The 22621-nt window shown below is 49.6% G+C and overlaps 3 protein-coding genes across 4 annotated transcripts in view; 1 reads left to right on the top strand and 2 right to left on the bottom strand.

Moving 5' to 3' along the window:
* Positions 1-22621, bottom strand: part of ZNF41 (zinc finger protein 41) — a 349729-nt gene that overhangs the window by 114007 nt on the left and 213101 nt on the right.
* On the top strand, positions 8709-19708 carry ARAF (A-Raf proto-oncogene, serine/threonine kinase). The gene is made up of 16 exons (XM_009197498.2): positions 8709-8855; positions 10493-10647; positions 10811-10914; positions 12697-12799; positions 12885-13039; positions 13152-13250; positions 14544-14685; positions 14789-14816; positions 14891-15036; positions 15135-15337; positions 16639-16815; positions 16908-16954; positions 17461-17579; positions 17815-17946; positions 18785-18919; positions 19132-19708. The coding sequence occupies exons 2-16, from the start codon at positions 10552-10554 to the stop codon at positions 19264-19266; spliced, it is 1821 nt and encodes a 606-aa protein (XP_009195762.1). The 5' UTR covers positions 8709-8855; positions 10493-10551; the 3' UTR covers positions 19267-19708.
* SYN1 (synapsin I) overlaps positions 19707-22621 on the bottom strand; it is a 50123-nt gene continuing 47208 nt past the window's right edge. The window contains exons 11-13 of one of the 2 annotated variants that reach the window (XM_003917636.2): positions 22472-22559; positions 21778-22366; positions 19707-20778 (exon numbers count right to left, since the gene is read on the bottom strand). In XM_003917636.2, coding sequence (XP_003917685.1) covers positions 20643-20778; positions 21778-22366; positions 22472-22559 — 813 coding nt within the window. In that variant the 3' untranslated portion in view covers positions 19707-20642. The remainder of the gene's footprint in view (positions 20779-21777; positions 22367-22471; positions 22560-22621) is intronic. The other variant, XM_003917637.2, reaches the window with a different exon arrangement.

Below are 22621 nucleotides of genomic sequence, written 5' to 3'. Positions count from 1 at the left end.
TCTCTACCAAAAAAAAAAAAGTAATCGTGGTGGGGGGTGGCACGTGCCTTGTAATCCCAGCTACTCAGGAGGCTGAGGTGGGCGGGTCACTTGAGCCCAGAAGTTTGAGGCTGCAGCAAGCCATGATCGTGCCACTGCCCTCCAGTCTGGGTGACCAGAGTGAGACCCTGTCTCAAAAAAGAAAGAAAGAAAGAAACTTTGGCCAGAATTATATCATGACTTTGAGAAAAGCACCCAAGGTATTGGTTTTGCGGATTGTGCAGAGTCATTAAGAAAAGGAACAGGCACTTCTGCTTCTAGCCAAAATCAAGTAACAGGGACCAAATGTAACTTCTCATCTGAAACAGCCAAAAAAGTCCCAGACTATATAAGTGAAACAAAGGTTTTAAAGACACTGGATATCAGGCAATGAAGGACAGTGGCCCCTGAGAAATGGGAAATAAACAAGGTGAGCCCTATGACTGTCCCAGCTCACTGCTGTGATAAGGGATAGAGTTTCCAGGCCATAGCACAGGGAGGAGGAATTGAGGTAAAATCTGGTAGACTTCTTGAATCGAAGAAATTTTTTTGTCATAATATTGTACTATAGTTTTGCAATATGTTATTATGGGGGAAACTTGGCAAAAGGATACACTAATTTCTCTGTGTTCTTTTTTTTTTCTCAATGGGAACGTGGGGGTGGGGACAGGGTCTTGCTCTGTTGCCCAGACTGGAGTACAGTGGTATGATCACACCCACTGCCGCCTTGACCTCCTGGGCTCAATCGATCTTCCCACCTCAGCCTTCTGAGTAGCTGGGACTACAGGTGTGTGCCATTGGGAAAAATACACTGTATTAACACCAGTGGGAAGAAAGCTGGGGTAGCTATATAAATATCAATTTAGATTCCAGAGCAAAAAAATATGGAAAAGAAGGCCATTCCATAATGATAAAGCAGTCAATTAATCAAGAGAACATAACAATGCCAAACACTTACGTACCTGGCCAGGCGTGGTGGCTCACACCTGTAATCCCAGCACTTTGGGAGGCCAAGATAGGTGGATCACCTGAGGTCAGGAGTTCGAGACCAGCCTGGCCAACATGGTGAAACCCCGTCTGTGCTAAAAATACAAAAATTAGCCAGGTGTGGTGGCGCATACCTGTAGTCCCAGCTACTTGGGAGGCTGAGGCAGGAGAATCGCTTGAATCCAGGAGGCAGAGGTTGCAGTGAGCCAATATCACAAGTAATACTTGATAGAGCAAGTAAGCTAAAAAAAAGTCGACAAGGATTTAGTTGATGTGAACAACATTGTATTAGTTTGCTAGGGCTACCATAACTAAATACCACAGACTGAATGGCTTAAACAACAGAAATTTATTTTCTTCTAATTCTAAAGCTGGAAGTTCAAGATCAAGGTGTCAGCAGTTTTTGTTCCTCCTGAGCCCTTGCTCCTTGGCTTACAGATGGCCACCTTCTTGCTGTGTCCTCACATGGCCTTTTTTTCTGTGCACTTGTGCCCCTGCTGTGTCTTTCTCTTCTTTTTTTTGGGGGGGGGGGGCGGGGGTTCAAGTTCTCACTCTGTCACCCAGGCTGAAGTGCAGTAGTGCGATCATAGCTCACTGTAACCTTAAAGTGTTGGGCTCAAGTGATCCTCCCACCTCAGCCTCCTGGGAAGCAGGGACCAGAGGTGCACACCCCAATGCCCAGCTAATTAAAAAAAAATTTTTTTTGTAGAGATGGGACCTCACTATGTTGCCCAGGTTGGTCTTCAACTCCTGGCCTCAAGTGGTTCTCCCACCTCGCTGCCTAAGGTGCTGGGATTACAGGCATGAGTCATTCCACCCCACCTCTTCCTCTTCTTTTTTTTTTTTTTTTGAGTTTTGCTCTTGTCGACCAGGCTGGAGTGCAATAGCGCGATCTTGGCTCACTGCAACCTCTGCCTCCCAGGTTCAAGTGATTCTCCTGTCTTGGCCTCCCATAGTGCTGGGATTACAGGTGTGAGCCACCACACCCAGCCTTCCTCTTCTTATAAGAACACCAATCCTATTGGATTAGGACCCCACTATTATGAACTCATTTAACCTTAATTTCCTCTTTTAAAGGCCCTATCTCAAAATACAGTCACACTGGGGTTAAGGCTTCAACATATAATTTTTGGGGAAACACAATTTAGTCCATAACAAACACTACTGACCAGCACTGGCTGACCTGGGTACCTGCAGGCCACCAGGATTGCTAAAACATCTGTCAATGTTGTGACTGAACCTTCTGAAATGAAACTAGCCTTCATTTTGGATTCTTGGAGTGTTTATTCTTGTGTAATCTTATCAGTGTCCTTGAACTTGGGTCATTCAACAAGTACTGCCAAGGGACATAGATATTTGCTTTGATACTTTAATAGTTTCAATGGTGATGACAGTGATAACAGGAACAGCTAATAAGTACTACAGTCACTACGCATCAGGCATTCTGTAAAGTTTGATGCAGATTAGTTCACAGAATCTTACAAGAACCCTATGATGAAAATACTTTTAGAAAATACTAAAGATGTTAAAGCATATAATCAGTTGACTTAAAGTTAAAAAAAATACTAAAGATGAAACTGAGACACCAAGAGGAGAAACAGCTTGTCCAAGGTCGCACAGTTATTAATACATAGCAGGACCTGAGGATATTCATACACTCTAACTAGGTAAGTGGTCAAGTATTAAGGCATTCTGGGTAACTTCAGAATTGATTTTCTCATACCACATGATAGTAGGCAACATTTACATGGGTGACAAAAACTATTGCAAGTTATTTTATACTATATACAGAGAGGACTACATATGTATATTATATCAATAATGACACAGCAAAGACAACATGTGGTTCACTTGTCCAGAAAAAATGAAAATTATTTGGAGTATATTCGAAATTTCGTTTACAATCATTTTATAAATTGAATCAAAATTTATTAAATATGGATGATGTAAACCAACAGATATTACACTTTTTTTTTTCACCTACGATGGGTGGTGAAACCCATGGTGGGTCAGTGTATATGTGCTTAGAATAAATGTGTAAACCTTGAGAAAATTTTTACAAAGTGCATTTCTGATTGAAACCAAAAGTAGACATTTCAGAATTACTTGCTTGGTGGAAATTGCTTTTTATTTGTTTAATTAATTACACTTTAAAAATAATTGCTGACCATACTGAATTGCAATCCCTACCAAGGGAGCTACCAGGGAGGAAGAGAGGTGTCTGTCACTGTCTATGGCATCTTAAAGGTGGCCTGCACTGCTCAGTGTTTGTTTATGGGTTCATACTGATCTCTTTGCTTAACTATTTTCCTATTTGAGAAATAATCATACTTAGCGCAGAATGTCCTCATCAGAGTAAATCTTTAATAATAAAATTATACGACTGTTATTTGACTTAATCATGTTTTTCCACTCATCTGATCCTTGGGTTTGGAAATGGAAAATATATCAGCCGGCACTTTTTTTTTTTTTTTTTGACGGAGTCTCGCTCTGTCGCCCAGGCTGGAGTGCAATGGCGCTATCTTGGCTCACTGCAAACTCCGCCTCCCGAGTTCACGCCATTCTCCTGCCTCAGCCTCCCGAGTAGCTGGGACTACAGGTGTCCACCACCACACCTGGCTAATTTTTTTTGTATTTTTAATAGAGACGGGGTTTCACTTGTGTTAGCCAGGATAGTCTTGATCTCCTGACCTCGTGATCCACCCGCCTCGGCCTCCCAAAGTCAGCCTGCACTTTTGTTTAATTTTATGAAAATATGGAGGTACCCTATATAACATATAATGAACTTAAAAAAAAATAATTAAACAAGCCAGGCGTGGTGGCTCACGCCTGTAATCCTAGCACTTGGTGAGGCCGAGGCAGGCGTATTGCTTGAGCTCAGGAGTTCAAGACCAGCCTGGGCAACACGGTGAAACCCCGTCTCTACTAAAATACAAAATATTAACCGGACGTGGCGGCGGGCGCCTGTAGTCCCAGCTACTCAGGAGGCTGGCGCAGGAGAATCGCTTGAACCGGGGAGGTGGAAGTTGCAGTGAGCAGAGATCTCGCCACCGCACTCCAGCCTGGGCAACGGAGCGAGACTCCGTCTCCAAAAAAAGAACTCTGTCGGTTAAATGGTGTGTTTTTCATAGGGATAGCACATTGAAATTACTACTCAATGAATTTTGCTAAGAAAGACTTTTTAATAAGAACAGTTAAAAAGTCATGGTTAAATTCACTTAGTTGTAAATTTCCTACACCTCTCCCCTCCAGGGTTGTATATTAAAAATCCCTTCCAGGAATGTACAGAAGCGGAAACTTCCACATTCTACTTTTATTAAGGATTTCGATAGAACAATTACTGTTGCCTCATCACTAATTTAAAAGCAACATTAAGTTCCTGGTTTGTAGCCGGTCTCAGGCCCACACACCTCCCATTGGCCACCCCCTGTTCATAGCTATTGGTCTGTCAGTGGCTCCGTGGTGAAGTAGAGCCTATCAATGCCTGGGGTATCCCAAGGCCCGCCTTCCACTGCACTGCCATTGGCAGATCTCGCTGCCTGTTGGGGGACCTGGAGCGAATCGAGGCTCCCTGGGTTGGCAGAGAGGAGCTGGTGGTTGAGGGCCCTGAGTCAAACCTGTGTTCCCGGCCTCAGAGAAATGTGCATGCACGGTCATCTCCCCGGAAATGAACAGCTGAGAGGGCGGCGGTGGGATGGGGTCCCAGAGATGGCGCTCTCCAGGCCGCAGCAGGGGCCGGCGAGGTGGGCGGCTTTGGGAAATGAGAGTGGCACGTTTTAGAGGAGGTCTCCAGGCAGGCAGGACTGCTGGGTGGATCTGGGATTCCTTAAGGAGGTGTCCATGGCCGCACCCTTGTTAAACACTTTTTATCTAACGAAGCACTCTCTCCTTTTCCCCTACGGTGAGGGCAGCCTGAACCTTAATGTCTTCAGCTATAAAAGTAGCACTACAACGGCAGTCGGCGAACACTTGAGATTTAAAAAATTTTTCAGGCATGTTTCTGAGACTTTAAAATGAACAACAATAAAAATCAACAAGTACTTTGATAGCTTTACATTTTTTTCCAGATGGATAATTACAAGGGGGATGTCAGAGAACTATAACCAGCTAGTTTGGGTTTTAATTTTTGTTTTAATACATGGTACTTCTAATGGTTTAAATATGGTGGTGATGATAATGATAAAAAATCAAGAAGGTCAGGCGCTGTGACATGCGTCTGTGGTCCCAGCTTTCTGGGAGGATCGCTTGAGCCCAGGAGGTCGAGGCTGCAGTGAGCTGTGATTGCACCACTGCACTCCAGCCTGGGTGACAGAGCGAGACCCTGTCGCAAAACCAAACCAAACCTAAATCACTTTAAAGGCCTTCATGCTTTAAAGTGTCAGGTACCTGTAAGGTACTTGGCTGAAGTGCCAGTTGAGATGGGTGTGAAGTGAGTCTATGAGTTCTTGGGGGAGAAAGCATTGCCTTTGAGTGGGCTGTGTCCCCTACCCTTCCCCTCCTTCCCCCTATCCTGCGAAAGCAACGAGCTTTTGCTGGCATTTTTCTCATCTTTTTATAAACGTTGAACGATGGAGCCAGAAGTCTGTCTTCAAATAATGCCTAGGAATTAAAGTTTTTAAACAATTTAAGTGAATTGAAATATAAAATGCACTCCCCTATTCCCCTCCCCAAAGCCCCTCACTGAGCTCCAAACAGGAGTTGTTCCTGACCCCACTGGCACTGAGGTGGTTGCCAGGACTCCTGCAGTGGGAGATGGAGATTCAGGGCCTAGGGATTTAATTTCAGAAAAAAAGAATTTTTTCAAAATAATTTCCCCAACCAATAAGAATTTGTACAAACACAAACGTTTAGAATTATGTTTGAGGCCTTCTTTTTTTTTTTCTTTTGCCACACAGTTCTTATTCTGGTATATTACACATAAAGCAAAATATATCCATTTTCAGTATAGAGTTCAATGAGGCCAGGCAAGGTGGCTCATGCCTGTAATCCCAGCACTTTGGGAGGCCGAGGTGGGAGGATCACTTGAGCCCAGGAATTCAAGACCAGCCTGGGCAACATAGTGAGACTCCATCTCTACAGAAAATTTTTAAAAATTAGCTGAGTGTGGTGGTGTGTGCCTGTAATCCCAGCTACTTGGGAGGCCGAGGTGGGAGAATTACTTAAGCCCAGGAAGTCAAGGCTGCAGTGAGCCATGATTGTGCCACTGCACTCCAGTCTGGGTGACAAAGCCAGACTCTGTCTCAAAAATAAAAAAAGATAATAATAAAAATAGAGTTCAATGAGTTCTGACAAATGCATACAGAACATTCCAATCACCTGCAAAAGTTCTTTAATGTACTTCCCAGTCATTCTCCCTCAAAACAACATCTAATGTGATTTCCTTCACTATAGATTAGTTTTGCCTGGTTTAGATTTCATACAGGTGGAATACAGTATTTCTCCTTTGTGTCTGGCTTTTTTCATTTGGCCCCATGTCTATGAGATTCATCTATGCTCTTCCTATATGTCAGTAATTTGTTCCCTTTCATTGCTGAGTAGTATTCCATAACCCCGTTGTTGTATTTCTTTGTCAGTTCTGTTTCTGGACACCTGGGCTGTTTCCAGTTTTTTGATATTATGAAAAAGCTAATCTGAACATTTGCATACAAGTTTTTGTGCAGATATACTGCAATAGTAGCATGTTGTAGCTGGCTCACCAGAGATTTTGTGCATCTCTTTTAAATCTGGTTCAGCGACTGTCACATCAGTAGCCTGAAATAAGCCACGGGGACAGTACAAATTAGAGCTATTTTCTTCCTGGAGAGTTGGTTGTTAAACATTTACCAGCACACCATTGGACACGTGTTTTCATTTCTCTAGAGTAAATACCTAGGAGTGAGATTGCTGAATTGCATGGCAGGTCTATGTTTAATTTTATATGAAACTGCCAAACTGTTTCGAAAGTGCTTGTGCCACTTTACACTCCCAATAGCAATGTATGAAAGTTCCAATTGCTCTACATTCTCATCAATACGTAGTATTGTCAGTCTTTTTAATTTTAGCCATTGGAGTTGGGCATGGTGGCTCACGCTTATAATCCTAGAGTGTTGGGAGAACGAGACCAGGAGCTTGACACCAGCCTGGGCAACATAGTGAGATTCTGTCTCTCTAAAAATTTTATTTAGCCATTAAATGGTGAAGATTCAAATAGAAAAGTGGAGTTGGGGCCAGGTGTGGTGGCTCAAGCCTGTAATCCCAGCACTTTGGGAGGCCGAGGTGGGCAGATCACTTAAGGTCAGGAGTTTGAGACCAGCCTGGCCAACATAGTGAAATCCTGTCTCTACTAAAACTATAAAAATTAGCCGGGCATGGTGGTGGGCGCCTGTGGTCCCAGCTACTCAAGAGGCTGAGTTACCCAACTGATTTTTTTTTTTTTTTTTTTTTTTTTCCTTTTACTAGAGGCGGGGTTTCGCCATGTTGGCCAGGCTGGTCTCGAATTCCTGGCCTCAAGTGATCCGCCTGCCTTGGCCCCTCAAAGTTCTGGGATTACAGGCATCAGTCACCACACCCGGCAAGAATGGAAAGTTTTATTACTGAATAAGCACTACACCAGACTGTGATGCACATCACAAACAATCGGCTAAAGAGGTTTCAAAGACAAAAGAAATCTCATCCGTTTATTTAACAGGCAGATACAGCCCATTACAAACATATTCTCAAACAGTAACTTGTGCTCAAGTAAGAAACTTGACAGCACCATTTGGTACACATACTTCATCCCAAATTCACCTAGTAATTGGTGTGGCTATCTGTGTTAGTTAATTGCCTTTATCCAAAGGAAAACGAAAACTCGTATCTTTATGACAAGCAGGTAATAACTTGAAGCCAGGCACGCAGATCAAATTCCCATGAAGACAGGGGAAGACAGGGGTGCTATTTTCATTGATGTTTACATTTCATCAAAGAGATGGCTACGAGGCTCTTAAGAAAAACGTTCCGGGGTTGTAAAACTGGCAAGAGATCTAGCATTTTAAAAGACTTACATACATCTCAAAGGGACAGAGAAAATTTTACAGTTACAAGTTTTCTAAAGGAAATGCTCTAAGAGAGACGTCTCTCTCTTTTGACACCAGGGAAAATTCGATTTTTAAAAATTTGTGTTTACCCCACAGTACCTCCACACATTGACTGGCATCGTGCTCCATTCACCGCACTTCCCTCTTCACCTGGCCACCTGTGACTAGTTTTTCAAAATCCTAATCAACCCCATTCCTAAAGGAAGCCTCCCAGACAGAAGGCCGCCCCTCCTAGGGCCAGCCCCCCAACCCCCACCACACCAGAGACCCGCTGTCCTCAAAGGCTATGAACTACAGTCTCCTAGAGCCGGTGAACATCGCCGATCATTTGTTCTGATTCCAACCCATTTCAAAGATGGTAAAACTGAGACACAGGAAAATAATAAAAGGGTGCTTAGGGCACTGGCCCAAAAAGGGTACTTAAGGATTTCTCCGTCCAGATGCCAGAGCCCTAAGGTCAGCCCCAAATGACCTTAAAAAGTCCTGCTTTATTCGTCTATGCCACTATTGAGGTTAAAGCCCTAGGCACGCAGGTCTTGCCCCAACTGCGCCTGCGCGAGTCAGGACTTGCGCTTGCCCCCATCTTGACGTTTCAGGCTGTCCCTCCTAATACGGAACACGACTCACATTCCGTTGGTCTTGCCTTGACAGACGTGACCTTGATCCAATAAGAGTGGAAGGATGAGTCCCGCAGAGCCAATAACGAGAGTCCGAGAGACGGCGAAGGCGGACTCTGTGAGGAAACAAGAAGACAGGCCCAAGATGGAGGCGGCGGTGGCTGTAGCGGCGTGACAGGTGAGGGCGGACCCGGGAGGGCTCGGTTTCTGGAGCGGCTGCCGGGCACGGGCAGGGCGCCCGGACCGAAAGCTCAGCTCCAGGATGGCTGCGCCCGGGCCCCGGCGTCCCCCGCCCGGAACCGGAGGAGTGGTTTGACCCGGGGCGAGACCATCGTCGACAGCGGGGGTGGGGTGGGTAACAGGAATAGGTGGGCAAGGCTGCGGGTGATGGTTTCGCCCGCTGCTAGTGGTGGTGCGCCTGCGCAGAGCCGGAAGCCCTTTGGTAGGCGGGACCCTACCAACTGGTGCCGGGATTGCGTCTTAAACCCTAAGGTGTCCAATGACCTTTCCTTACCAACTGCGGGGAGTGTGTGGAAACGGGGTTCACTCCCCGGTTTCCTTATTCTGGATCAGTGTCTGACCCCCTGGGGAGGGGAGAATGTCAGGATTCTCGCCTCTGTAACCGCCTTCCATGATCCCCCATTCAGTTTACACCAGTAATGTGCCTGTGACCCCCTCACTGGTTGTCAAGGAGAATTTTGGAGCTCCCTCTTTACCTCCATTTTTCTCCCCGCAACACCATACCTTCTCCTTTTGCTATGACAGTGTCTGGTGATCCACCATTACCTCCCCAGTTTGGCTCGATGTCTGGTCATTTCCATTTCCACCCTTCTCCCCATTACAGTCCCTAGTGACACCTGTTACATCTCCCTTCCGCATAGTATGTAGTGACCCCCACCCATGAACTCCTCATCATAAAGTCTTGGGACTTCCATTAGCCACCTAACACGGTGTCTGTGGTCCTAACATCAACATTACACCCCAGAGCTTAGGGATGTCCACAGTGCCCTTTAAGGATATGTTTGGTGCAACCTCCATCTTCCCCACACTAAGGGCAATATCTCATGATCCTCTCTTTCCCATCACCCTGCCTGCGACTCCTCCCTCACCAGAGTATCTGGCACTTCCCCCGTTCTCTGTTAAAAAGGCAGGACACTTTGGGAGGCTGAGGCGGTGGATCACCTGAGGTCAGGAGTTCGAGACCAGCCTGGCCAACATGGTGAAACCCCATCTCAACTAAAAATACAAAAAATTAGCCAGGCGTGGTGGCACACGCCTGTAGTTCCAGCTACTAAGGAGGCTGAGGCGGGAGAATGGTTTGAACCTGGGAGGTGGAGGTTGCAGTGAGCTGAGACCGTGCCATTGCACTCCAACCTGGGCAACAAGAGCGAAACTCTGTCAAAAAAAAAAAAAAAAAAAAAAACAACCAGGACATTCTGTTCGTGCTTCTTATGTACCTGACAGCTCAGTGCAGTGTGTATTGACTTCCCCATTGGTCCCCAGCACAGAGTCTTCTGTGCTCCTGTACCCTCCAGGACAGTATGCTCTGTCCCCCTTCCTTGTTCTCTCCCCCCCCCAACCCTGTGCAGTGAAGCTGAGACCTTGGCATTCATGAGTGAGAAAAGCAACAGGAGGGTCTGAGCAGAGGAGGAACTAGAAGGACTTCAGATGTGAGCAGGATCTCTTGGGCTGTCATGTGAAAATTAGGCTGCAGGGGGCGACAGGAGCCTGGACTTTGAATTTTATTTTGTCCCCTGCCACTTTGCTTCCAGACTATCATTATTGGACCTCTGAATTCTGTCTGCCTTCTTGTAGGAGCCCCATGGCACCTGCCCAGCCCCACCTCAGCCCATCTTGACAAAGTCTAAGGCTCCATGGAGCCACCACGGGGCCCCCCTGCCAATGGGGCCGAGCCGTCCCGGGCAGTGGGCACCGTCAAAGTGTACCTGCCCAACAAGCAACGCACGGTGGTGAGTCATGGAAGCGAAATGGCAGGGGCTGTGGATGGACCCAGTTGTAATTCTGGGATCAAAAGGGTGACAACGGTTGGGGGAGGCCTTTGCAAAAGGATGGGAACATCAACTGTGGCCTCTGTTGGGCAATGAGGACCCCTACATCTGCACATACACACAGGTGACTGTCCGGGATGGCATGAGTGTCTACGACTCTCTAGACAAGGCCCTGAAGGTGCGGGGTCTAAATCAGGACTGCTGTGTGGTCTACCGACTCATCAAGGGGTGAGTGTGGCAGCCCCACGCCCACCCACTGGGTGTCCCACCTCCCATCCCCTCCTCAGTCATTTGATTCCTTCTGTTCTTTATCACAGAGTCTTCCATTAGTCTTCCCTTAGTCTTTAGTCCCTCCTTATCTGCAGGGTACGTGTTCCAAGACCCCCAGTGGATGCTTGAAACCACAGATAGCACCGAACCCAATTGCTATCAGCCGGAACATGTTTCTATTCTTGTCTTCTACTCATAAATGTAATGCCTTTTCCGTCTTAACTAAGCATGTATCATGCACTCCGGCCATCGCTTTTGCAATATGAGGTATGACGTCAAAACCAGCATGAATTTATTTTTCCTTCTTCACAGTTCCAAAGATGGAAGATTCGGCCGGGCGTAGTGGCTCACGCCTGTAATCCCAGCACTTTGGGAGGCCGAGACGGGTGGATCACAAGGTCAGGAGATCGAGACCATCCAGGCCGACACGGTGAAACCCCGTCTCTACTAAAAATACAAAAAAAAAAATTAGCCGGGCGTAGTGGCGGGCGCCTGTAGTCCCAGCTACTCGGGAGGCTGAGGCAGAAGAATGGCGAGAACTCAGGAGGCGGAGCTTGCAGTGAGCCGAGATCGCGCCACTGCACTCCAGCCTGGGCGACTGAGCGAGACTCTGTCTCAAAAAAAAAAGAAAAGATGGAAGATTCTTTCTTACAGTAGATCTCAACAACCTCAGCATATGATTTTCTTTGCTTTCAAGTCAAGAACTTTTACCTTTTTGCCTAAAGGAAGCACTTTACAGCTTCTCTTTGGCATGTCCGAATTGCCACCAACACTACTCCTGTGCTTTGGGGCCATTATTAAGTAAAATGGCGATCACTTGAAGACAGCCACTATGATATTGAGTCAGTTGTTTGATAACTGAGCAGGCTACTAAGTGATGGGTGGTAGCATAAACAGTGTGAATCTTCTAGATAAAGGGATGATTCACATCCTGGGTGGGATGGTGCAGGATTTCATCATGCTACTCAGAATGCACGCAATTTAAAACTTATGAATTGTTTATTTCTGCAATTTTCAATTTAATACTTTCCCACCCGGTTGACCACAGGTAACTGAAACCGTGGAGAGTGAAACCACAGATAAGGGAGGACTACTGTAGTTCAAGTAATCTATGAGTTCATCCATCTTTTGTTTTGTTACTTCATTGGTTCATTGGCCTGTAAGGTCAACCAACTCATTCTCCCCTGGCCCCCAAGTCCTCACCCTGGTCCATCACTTCCCAGATTTCATCTATTTTGTCCTTTCACGATGTCATGACTTCATCAGCTGTCTTCTTCCTCATTTTCCCCATTCTTTGTCTGCTGAGTTGGGTCTTGCTGACCTTATTGATTCCTCTCTCGTGGGGTTCCTTAATTTTTTATGCAGTTCACACAGTGCACTTTATTTGTTGTTTCAGTGCCTCCTCAGCCCCCTTTTCGGGGGCTGGCTTAGCGCTTCTAAGATGTAGTTGTTTAGTTTCATTTGCTTCTCCCCTTCCGTTTCAGAGCATGGACTCTTCACACCGTCCTGCCTCTCATTACCCTTGTGGCCCAGGGCCAGTCATTTTATCCCTCTGAGCCTGTTTCCCATCTGTAAAGTGGGGGCAAGGATAATGACTAATTCCTAGAGTTGCTATGATGAGAATTAAACTTGCCAGACATGACCCTGTGGGTAGCAGGCTTGGAGGGACTTGTGGGGGTTCCCTGCCTCACCATGGCCCCTGCCCACCCTCCCACTCATTCCTTTCCATGCCCCCTGCAGACGAAAGACAGTCACTGCCTGGGACACAGCCATTGCTCCCCTGGATGGCGAGGAGCTCATTGTCGAGGTCCTTGAAGATGTCCCGCTGACCATGCACAATTTTGTGAGTGCAGGGTGGACGGTGGGGGCGGATCATGGTGGGGAGTATCCTTGACCAGGTCTCAAACTTCCCTGCTCTGCGGCATCAGGTACGGAAGACCTTCTTCAGCCTGGCATTCTGTGACTTCTGCCTTAAGTTTCTGTTCCATGGCTTCCGTTGCCAAACCTGTGGCTACAAGTTCCACCAGCATTGTTCCTCCAAGGTCCCCACAGTCTGTGTTGACATGAGTACCAACCGCCAACAGTGAGCCCAGCCTGGGGTGGGTGGGGGGATGGGGAGCACAGAGACCCAGCCACAAGGCCCTTACAGACAGCTGACCTGTGTCCCCTTACTTTATACCCTTCATGCCCTCAAGGTTCTACCACAGTGTCCAGGATTTGTCCGGAGGCTCCAGACAACATGAGGCTCCCTCGAACCGCCCCCTGAATGAGTTGCTAACCCCCCAGGGTCCCAGGTAGGGGTGCCTTAGGTGAAGGGCTACTGGGGGAGAAAAAGATCTGGGGACTCTTGTAGACCACAAGCCATACTTTATTCATTTGTTTACTTGACAAACATTTATTGAGCACCTACAAGTGTGAGTAAGGGCATGAAACTGGGACCTTGGGCAAGTCACCTGATTTCTCTGGGTCTCAGTTTTCTCATCTGTAAAGAGGGGATAATGATACTTTCTACCATATAAGGTTCTGCTGAGGATTAAATGAGTTAAGACATGTTCAGTGCCTAGAACAGGATCTGGTATAGTGTAAATAATCAGTTCTTTTTATTATTAATTATAAATATATTTATAAGCATCTAACTACTTTGCTAATTCTTCTAGTATAACCATACTCAAGCCTTTCCATTTTGAAATATGTATTATTTTATCATAAATTACTTCCCTTTTATTGCTTCTTTATGTTAAATATTATACAAAACTATAGCTATATTAAAATATATTATTGCTCTAATATATATTTTATAATGTGCATATTTTATGGTATATTTATGTTATTGTATCATGTTGTATTACATAATGTTATATAATGTAGAACATCATACATGTTTATATGATACATAAAATAAAGTTAGGGTATTATATTATTTTAAATTATGAGTGTATATGCATTAATTACCTTTGAGTTTCATTTCAGGATAGTGAAGGGAACATTAACATATTTTTGTAACTACAATATGTTTAGCATATATCGTGTATAACGTATATATAACATAGAATATGGTAATATGTATACTTTAAAACATTGCTATTTTAATATAGATGATATGTATTATATAACATTTGAAGAGTACATGTAATTATAATATATAATTATAAAATATGGTACATTCCCCTTTCCCCACTATCTGTGTGGCTTGCTATCCTGCCTGTAGGAGTTTACTCCAATGTCACCTCCTTCTCAGAGAATCCTTTCCTGACACTTTCTAGGAACACTTTGTGTCTCCTTATTTTGCTTTACTATTTTTCTTTATTGCACCTATCACCATCAGGCATATTATATATTTGTTTTTTATTTCAGCCCCACGAGGGCAAGAACTGTTATTTTGTTTTACAGTTTTATCTCCACCACCTAGAATGGTATCTGGCACACAGCAGGCACTCAATAAATGTTTCTTGAAGCAATGAATAATAGTACTGCCAGTGGACATTCGCTCTGTGTGAGCTAAATGCATGTTTATGGCTGGGGGTGGAGTGGGGGCTTTCTTGGTTCTCTGATTCCTGGCAGTGACTTCACAGCCTTTCACCTGGCAGGCCCCACACTCAGCACTGTGACCCGGAGCACTTCCCCTTCCCTGCCCCGGCCAACGCCCCCCTGCAGCGCATCCGCTCCACATCCACTCCCAACGTCCATATGGTCAGCACCACGGCCCCCATGGACTCCAACCTCATCCAGGTTGGTGCTGTGGGGAACAATGCCAGGGACCACTGGGCAGAGGGGAGAGCCATTCCTGTTGGCCTCCATGCCCTCTTTTTGACTCCTGTCCCTCTTCTTCTAGCTCACTGGCCAGAGTTTCAGCACTGATGGTGAGTCCCCCGTGCCTGCACCCTGACCCCCACTGCCCCACTTGCCTCCACTCATATCCTTTCTGCAACTGCAGCTGCCAGTAGTAGAGGAGGTGGTGATGGAACCCCCCGGGGGAGCCCCAGCCCAGCCAGCGTGTCCTCGGGGAGGAAGTCCCCACATTCCAAGTCACCAGCAGAGCAGCGTGAGCGGAAGTCCTTGGCCGATGACAAGAAGAAAGTGGTATGCTTGAGGGAGATCCTTTTGGGAGCACCAAGGCTGAGTGATGTGGGATGAGGGATGTGGGCAGGCCTCTTAGATGCCACCCATCTGGCCCACAGAAGAACCTGGGGTACCGGGACTCAGGCTATTACTGGGAAGTACCACCCAGTGAGGTGCAGCTGCTGAAGAGGATCGGGACGGGCTCGTTTGGCACCGTGTTTCGAGGGCGGTGGCATGGCGATGTGGCTGTGAAGGTGCTCAAGGTGTCCCAGCCCACAGCTGAGCAGGCCCAAGCTTTCAAGAATGAGATGCAGGTGCTCAGGTGAGGTGGCACATTTGCGTGGATGGGAGTGGCAGGCCCGGCCTTGGCACCTCTCTGGGAAGAGGCCATGCTTGGAGTGCTTCCTGGACATCACCTGTGTTTGTGTTGTTAAACCATCATCAGAAGTTGTTTCTTTCTGAAGGGCGTCCCTTTCCCCTCTGGGAAATGGGTATGTTTAGAGGACCTGTGATCATGCAGTTGTTTGGGTTATTAATGAATGGCTCTGCCTCCAAAATGTGGGTCTTCTTATTTGCCGCTGCGAACTGGGTCTGGGTGTGGGCCACCATTCTCGTTACCACATTGCCAGGAAGGCTTGCATCTTTCCTTCCCCTCTGCTTGGACTACAACGGTAATGTTCTATTTATAGTGTTGGTTCTTGTTATTCATTAATTCTAATGCCTTGATTTAAACAATATTATCATCACCATAATCTAATCATTGCTTAATTTTTATAATTGCTATAATATGTAATCAATACAGTATTCATCTAGTCATGCTAAGAAAGCCAGGTGTCTCCTTTTTGCTGCTATAGTTACTATGTAGTATAGTACTGTATACCTATATACTACAGGTAGTACTGGATAGCTTCTACCAACCCGGGGGATGCCGGCATGGGCTTTTCCTCTCTGTCAAATGGGCACAATTATGTTACAGAGAATAAGGTAGCTAATACAATGATCAGTTTTACAGTTGAGGAACCTGAGGCCCAGAGAGGTTAAATGTCCTTCCCAAGGTTGTACAGTGAGTACCTGGTGAGGCCTAGATTTGAAGATGAGTCCAGACTCCAAGCTCTTTACCTCTAAGCTTCTCATGGTGCTGAACAGGCTCTAATCATCACATATCACCGATATTTTAATCCTGCATCTATCCATATTATATTGATACATCAATGAGGAAGGTTGGCATTCTACCTTCTCATCTGTGAGATGGTCACAGACCCAGGTAATGGTCAGAGTCAGAGGGGTGGGGGATGTTAATGATTAGAAATGCTGCTGTAGGCAGGGAGGGGGAGGGGCAGCAATTCCTCCCTCCTGCTTTTGTTGGGAGACTCAGATGGGGAAGCTCCGGATGGGGAAACTCCGCATATAAGCCCACAGCAGAGAATCATAGCCCAGTAAACACATCTCACAGATTCATGAAATCTGGCAATGCTGTGGTCGTGAGTGCCCCAAAAGACAGGGTGAAAATGAATGACCGAAGAAGGTAAAGAACAGTGCCACTCCTGTTGTGACAGTAAGTCACAGTAAGTGACAGTCACTATTTTTCCTCCCCACCTCTGACATTGCCCTCCCTGCCTGCAGGAAGACGCGACATGTCAACATCTTGCTGTTTATGGGCTTCATGACCCGGCCGGGATTCGCCATCATCACACAGTGGTGTGAAGGCTCCAGCCTCTACCATCACCTGCATGTGGCCGACACGCGCTTCGACATGGTCCAGCTCATTGATGTGGCCCGGCAGACTGCCCAGGGCATGGAGTGAGCCTCCCAGCCTGGGGAGGGGTGGGGGGAAAGGGTGGGGGAAATGAGGTAACCCCCAGCCAATCCACCACCTGCCTCCACCCCCACAGCTACCTCCATGCCAAGAACATCATCCACCGAGATCTCAAGTCTAACAGTATCTGTCCCTGGACTGGGGTTGAGGTGGGGGCGCAAGGGCTTAGAAGGATGCCTCTTGTGGGGGTTCTGGGAATTACAAAAGAGGGGCATGTGTCCCAGAGCTCCTTGCCAGGTGGCAGAACTGTGGCCAGCCAGGGGGCTTTAATGGCAGCCTGTTAGTCTGAAGTCAGAGGTGTGGCTGATTCAGGTACTGTTCTTGGGAACTCTGGTTAGAGTCTGATGTGTGACAGTTGTGGAGGGCATTATGGTCAGCATCAGAGGCATAGTGAGTTCGGGTGCCCTCCGAGGGGCTTCCTGTTCAGAAGTCAACAGCGGGGCTGAGTGTGGGGGGCACTAGCAGGCATTCCCTGCCCATGTCAAGGTTGTAGATAGTTGGTGTGATATTAAGGGGCTCCTGGTCAGGATCAGAGGGATGAGTGGTATAAGGGCACCAATAGGAACCTCCCAGGCAGGGTGAGAGGCATGGCTATTAGGAGTCCCTGTAGTGGTCCTTGACCCTGGCGGACATCTTCCTACATGAGGGGCTCACGGTGAAGATCGGTGACTTTGGCTTGGCCACAGTGAAGACTCGATGGAGCGGGGCCCAGCCCTTGGAGCAGCCCTCAGGCTCTGTGCTGTGGATGGTGAGTTGGGCCAGGCTGGATGGGGGGTACGTGGGGATGTAGGCTCCAGGATTGGGGTGTGTGGGGCTGAGTGGGAACGGGGGTGCCTGTGCCAGGTGTGGGTGTCTGGACTCCTCACGTCCCACCTCATGTGGGTGGCTCTGAGTTGTACGCTGTGTGGCCAGTGGGATCTGGGACTGTGGACCAGCCATTTGCTGACCTCTGTGGTCCCCCTGCCTGGTCTGGCCTGTTGTAGGCAGCTGAGGTGATCCGTATGCAGGACCCGAACCCCTACAGCTTCCAGTCAGATGTCTATGCCTACGGGGTTGTGCTCTACGAGCTCATGACTGGCTCACTGCCTTACAGCCACATTGGCTGCCGTGACCAGGTGAGCCCCACACCTTACCCACAGTTCCCTGGGCTGAGGGGTCCCCTCAGGCATCCATACCCCACATCCCCTCCTTTTTGCACTGATGAATGCCACCCTTTCCCCAGAAACCTAAAATTTTGTGGGATAAAGACTCCCAGAATCTCTTGGGCTCCAGACACCTACAATAAATTCTCTGGGTCTCCCCTACCCCAACTTCCCTCTTCTCACATCCACAGCCCTCTGGGACAAAAATCCTCGAAGTCCAGAATACCCCGAATCTCTATACCTAGAATCCCCCAAGGCCCCCACATACCCCAAAGCCCTCTGTATCCCTAGACGCCTATAGTCCTCTGCTCTGGGTACTCAAAATCCCCCAGATCTCATTTCTCCCAGTATCCCATTTCTCCCCAGAAACAGAGCCCCTTTGTGCTTCTGGAATAGTCACAGGCACCCACAGTCACCTAGGCCTTCAGGTATCTAGCAGGCCTCAGGGCCGGGGTACCTAGAACCCTCTAGGCCTCAGACCCGCACAGAAGTACAAGCTCCCCCAGACCCAGAACTCCATGTTTCCCTGAGACTCAGTACTTTCCAGGTCCCTAAGCCTCCTAGAAACTCGTGGGCCTATAATCCTCTGAGCCCCAGATACCTACAATCCTGAACCCCAAATTTGAATCCCTCTGTTCTGAAAGCAGAGAATCCTCCCAAGTCCTCAGCGATGGAGAATCCTCTGGGCCCTGATACTGACAGTACCCCAGTTTGCTAAAAATAAACCTCCCAAGCCCCTCAATACAAAATTCCTTGGGCCTCCCAGCCCCTGACCCCAGATCACCCCTTTCCTGCCCCCCTCTGCCCCCAGATTATCTTTATGGTGGGCCGTGGCTATCTGTCCCCGGACCTCAGCAAAATCTCTAGCAACTGCCCCAAGGCCATGCGGCGCCTGCTGTCTGACTGCCTCAAGTTCCAGCGGGAGGAACGGCCCCTCTTCCCCCAGGTGGGCTGGGTAGGAGGGCTGGACACTTTGGGTGGGTGACTCTGGGATGGAGGAAGACTGAGATGGAGGCCGATGTGAATGTGAAAGCTCAGAGGTTGTGTGTGTGTGTGTGTGTGTGTATGTGTGTGTGTTTCCCCATGAGGCTGGGGCCTGGGGCTGTTGGGATGCCCATAGGGCTCTGGACACCCCTCCTCACCCCCACCTGCCCTCAGATCCTGGCCACAATTGAGCTGCTGCAACGGTCACTCCCCAAGATTGAGCGGAGTGCCTCGGAGCCCTCCTTGCACCGCACCCAGGCTGATGAGTTGCCTGCCTGCCTACTCAGCGCAGCCCGCCTTGTGCCTTAGGCCCCGCCCAAGCCACCGGGAAGCCAGTCTCAGCCCTCCACGCCAAGGAGCCTAGCCCACCAGCCAATCAATGTTCGTCTCTGCCCTGATGCTGCCTCAGGATCCCCCATTCCCCACCCTGGGAGATGAGGGGGGTCCCCATGTGCTTTTCCAGTTCTTCTGGAATTGGGGTCCCCCCAAAGACTGAGCCCCCTGCCTCCTCCATCATTTGGTTTCCTCTTGCTTTGGGGATACTTCTAAATTTTGGGAGCTCCTCCATCTCCAATGGCTGGGATTTGTGGCAGGGATTCCACTCAGAACCTCTCTGGAATTTGTGCCCGATGTGCCTTCCACTGGATTTTGGGGTTCCCAGCACCCCATGTGGATTTTGGGGGGTCCCTTTTGTGTCTCCCCCGCCATTCAAGGACTCCCCTCTTTCTTCACCAAGAAGCACAGAATTCTGCTGGGCCTTTGCTTGTTTATTTTGTTTCCCGACTCTTCTCTTGGGGTTCAGAGCCGCTGAGGGGTGGGATGAGTCCAGGCAAGGAGTGGAGGTCAGGGGGAGGTGCGGACCACATAAACAGCGTCACTGCACGCATCACCACAGGCGGCACGATGAACGAGGACCACATATGCCAAGCACGGCACAAGAGGAGGCCACGTCAGTCACAGACACAGACATCACGGCAAAGGTGGGGAAGCGGAGACCACTGGCCTTCCGTGTGCAAAGGATTCTGGGAAGATGAGTGGAATTTGCATATTTAAAGACAGCTGTCAGAGGCAGGAAACTGGGGAGGGAGTCCCTGGGGGAACCGAGGGGTCCTGGAAGTGGGAGGAGCTCCCAAGGTATTGAATGAGGTTGAGGGGGCTGGTGTTGGGTGGCATTTGAAGATGTGGATCTTCAGAGGGATGGAAGATCCATGGGAAGAGGCTCAACAGTAGGGGTTTCTTGAGGATTTGGAAAATTCTGATGGGAAATAGGTGTGCTGGAGAGATTTGGGACCAAAAATAGGGTTTTCCAGGAACTTCAGGGCTCCAGGAAGGGATTTTGCAATGGGTTGCCTGGTATTTGGGCACTTCCAGGAAGGAAAAGGCCCTCTGGGGAAACCAGGGTCGGAGGTCTTCAGGAATCTGGAGGTCCTAAAACAGAAGTAGATCTTGAAGTGACCAGGAGTGGGGTTCTAAAAGGACTTGGGGATTCCACATGTGAGAACTGGATTTAGGGCCAGGAGGAGTCAGGTTTCTCAAGGTACTCAGGGATCTTGAGGAATGAGAGGTGGAATCTTGGAGAACCGGGAGATGGGTTCTCAAGGGATGTGGAGACTCCAAAAGTGAGAAATGGATTCAGGGCCCAGAGAAGGGTTGCCCAGGGATTTTGGGGTTCTCAGTGTGGGGTATCAGTCGGAGAAGAGGCTGGCGAAAGACTTCCTCAGGCTGCGGATGGTCTCAGCTTTCACCTCGTCCTGGCTAAGGCTGGGCCTGGGCGGGGCTGGCTCTGGAAGGTTGAAGGCATTGGTCAGAGACTGGGATTTGCTAGAGAGAGACAAGGTGGAGGCGTGGGAGGAAGGGGGAAGAGGAAGGGGAGGAAGGGGAGAGAAACACAACGTTACCCCAGGCCCGGCCCCAGCCCTGCCCCTCTGATTCTGGGGCTGTGCCTGTGACCTCCCCACCCGCCACCATGGGCCTGGACCCTAACAGGTTCTCAAGGCTGGGAGGACTCAGGTGGAGTGGGTGGAGTCCTGGGCCAGGGAGGCGAGATCTGGGACAGGCTGGGAGGACTTGGATCCAGGGTGAAGTGTGGGATTCATGGGAAGAGTCCTGGGCAGAAGCTTCTCTGAATTCTTGGCTAGTTTGATACAAAGGGGAAGATGAGCAGGGAGGTTTCCAGTCTAAGGGTGAGGTGTCCAGGAGGGCCTAGGAAGGGCTTGGACCAAGGACAGGCTGTTGGGCAAGTCAGCCTAAGGCAGAGCAACTGGGTGGGGCAGGGAGGACGTCTGAGCTGGAGTGGGAGTTGGAATGGACCAGAAGAAGCAGATGGTTGATGATTCTCAGGGAGACTGAGATGGGCCAGAAGGATGTGGAGAAGGAGGAAAAGTATGAGGGTGGAGTGGAAGAGCGAGATGATAGGAGGACTAGGACTCAGGCCAGGAGTTTTAGGGATGGGTTGGGAGGGGGAGGGCCAGTTTGGCAGGGAAGGCTCTGGGCTGGGCAGGAAGTTGCAGACGGTGGGTCAGCCAGGTGCCTGGGAGGCCTTGGAGGAGGAAACTTTCCCAGGGCCTATGAGGAGGAATTCGAACAGAGGGCAGTTTCTATGGGATTCTAGCACCAAATTCCTGGGGTGGGGGTGTGGAGCCTCTGGTGGGCCGGGAGGAGTGAAAGCTTGGGGGAAGGGCTTGGCTCAGGCTGGAGAGAGTTCGTGGGACCCCTGCATAGGACCTGGGTCTGAGGAGCAAGGGAGCTAGGGCTACTCTACTGGGGCAGGGGCCCGCTTTGTGAGCAGCAAGGCGGGGGCTGCTGTAGGGGTCCCCTTACTTGAGCTGGGGGTGCGGAGGTCCCCCTGCAGCGGCGGTGGCGGGTGACGGCACGTCCTGGCTGGGTTTCTGGGCCAGCTGTGGCTTGGGACGTCCAGCGGGGCCCGGGCCGCTGGGCCGAGGCTGCTGCGTGGTGGGTGGCCCAGTGCGGGGCACGGGACCCGCCTGGCTGGCCTGGCGTGTGGGGCCGGCTGGGCCTGGGGGTTTCTGGGGCGGGCCCTGGCGCTGCTGCCCGCCCGGTGGGGCCCCAGAGGCCTTTGGCGGAGCCGGGCCGGAGACGGATGTCTGACGGGTAGCCTGTGGGGGGCCCGCCTGACGCTGGGGAGAGGGAGAGGCGGGCGGGCGGGCTGCTGGAGGCGCCCCGGGGCCTCCTGCCACTGGCCGGGATTGGCGGCCTTGACCCTGGGTCAGCGGCGCTGCCTGGGAAGCGGGCTGCTGGGGCGCTGAGGTGGGACTTGGAAGGCGCTGGGGCAGGGGGCTGCCAGCTGGGGGTCCAAGGCCTGAAAGGTGCTGCTGGCCCTGCGGGGGCGGGCGCTGCTGCAATGGGGGTCCCTGGCGCTGGGGGCCTGGGCCCGGCTGTGGAGGGCCGCCTGGGGGACAGAGAGAGAGAGAGAGAGTGAGCACACGTGAGAGTGAGCGCACGTGAGAGATGGCGGGCTGAGGGAGGGGACTGAGACCGCCAGCCTCTCACTTACCCTGTGGTGGGGGTCGCTGCTGAGCCGGGGGCCCTGCGGGCTGCTGGGAGGTCTGGCGGCCCAAGGGCAGGGCCCCTGGGGAGGGAGTCTGTGGCAGAGGAATGGAGCAGGAGAGGTTAAAAATAGTTACCAGCCAGTGGAGCATCAGCC

The sequence above is a fragment of the Papio anubis genome, chromosome X (genome assembly GCF_008728515.1).
Source record: "Papio anubis isolate 15944 chromosome X, Panubis1.0, whole genome shotgun sequence".
Taxonomy (NCBI): domain Eukaryota; kingdom Metazoa; phylum Chordata; class Mammalia; order Primates; family Cercopithecidae; genus Papio; species Papio anubis.
This window is presented reverse-complemented; position numbering and strand designations above follow the sequence as displayed.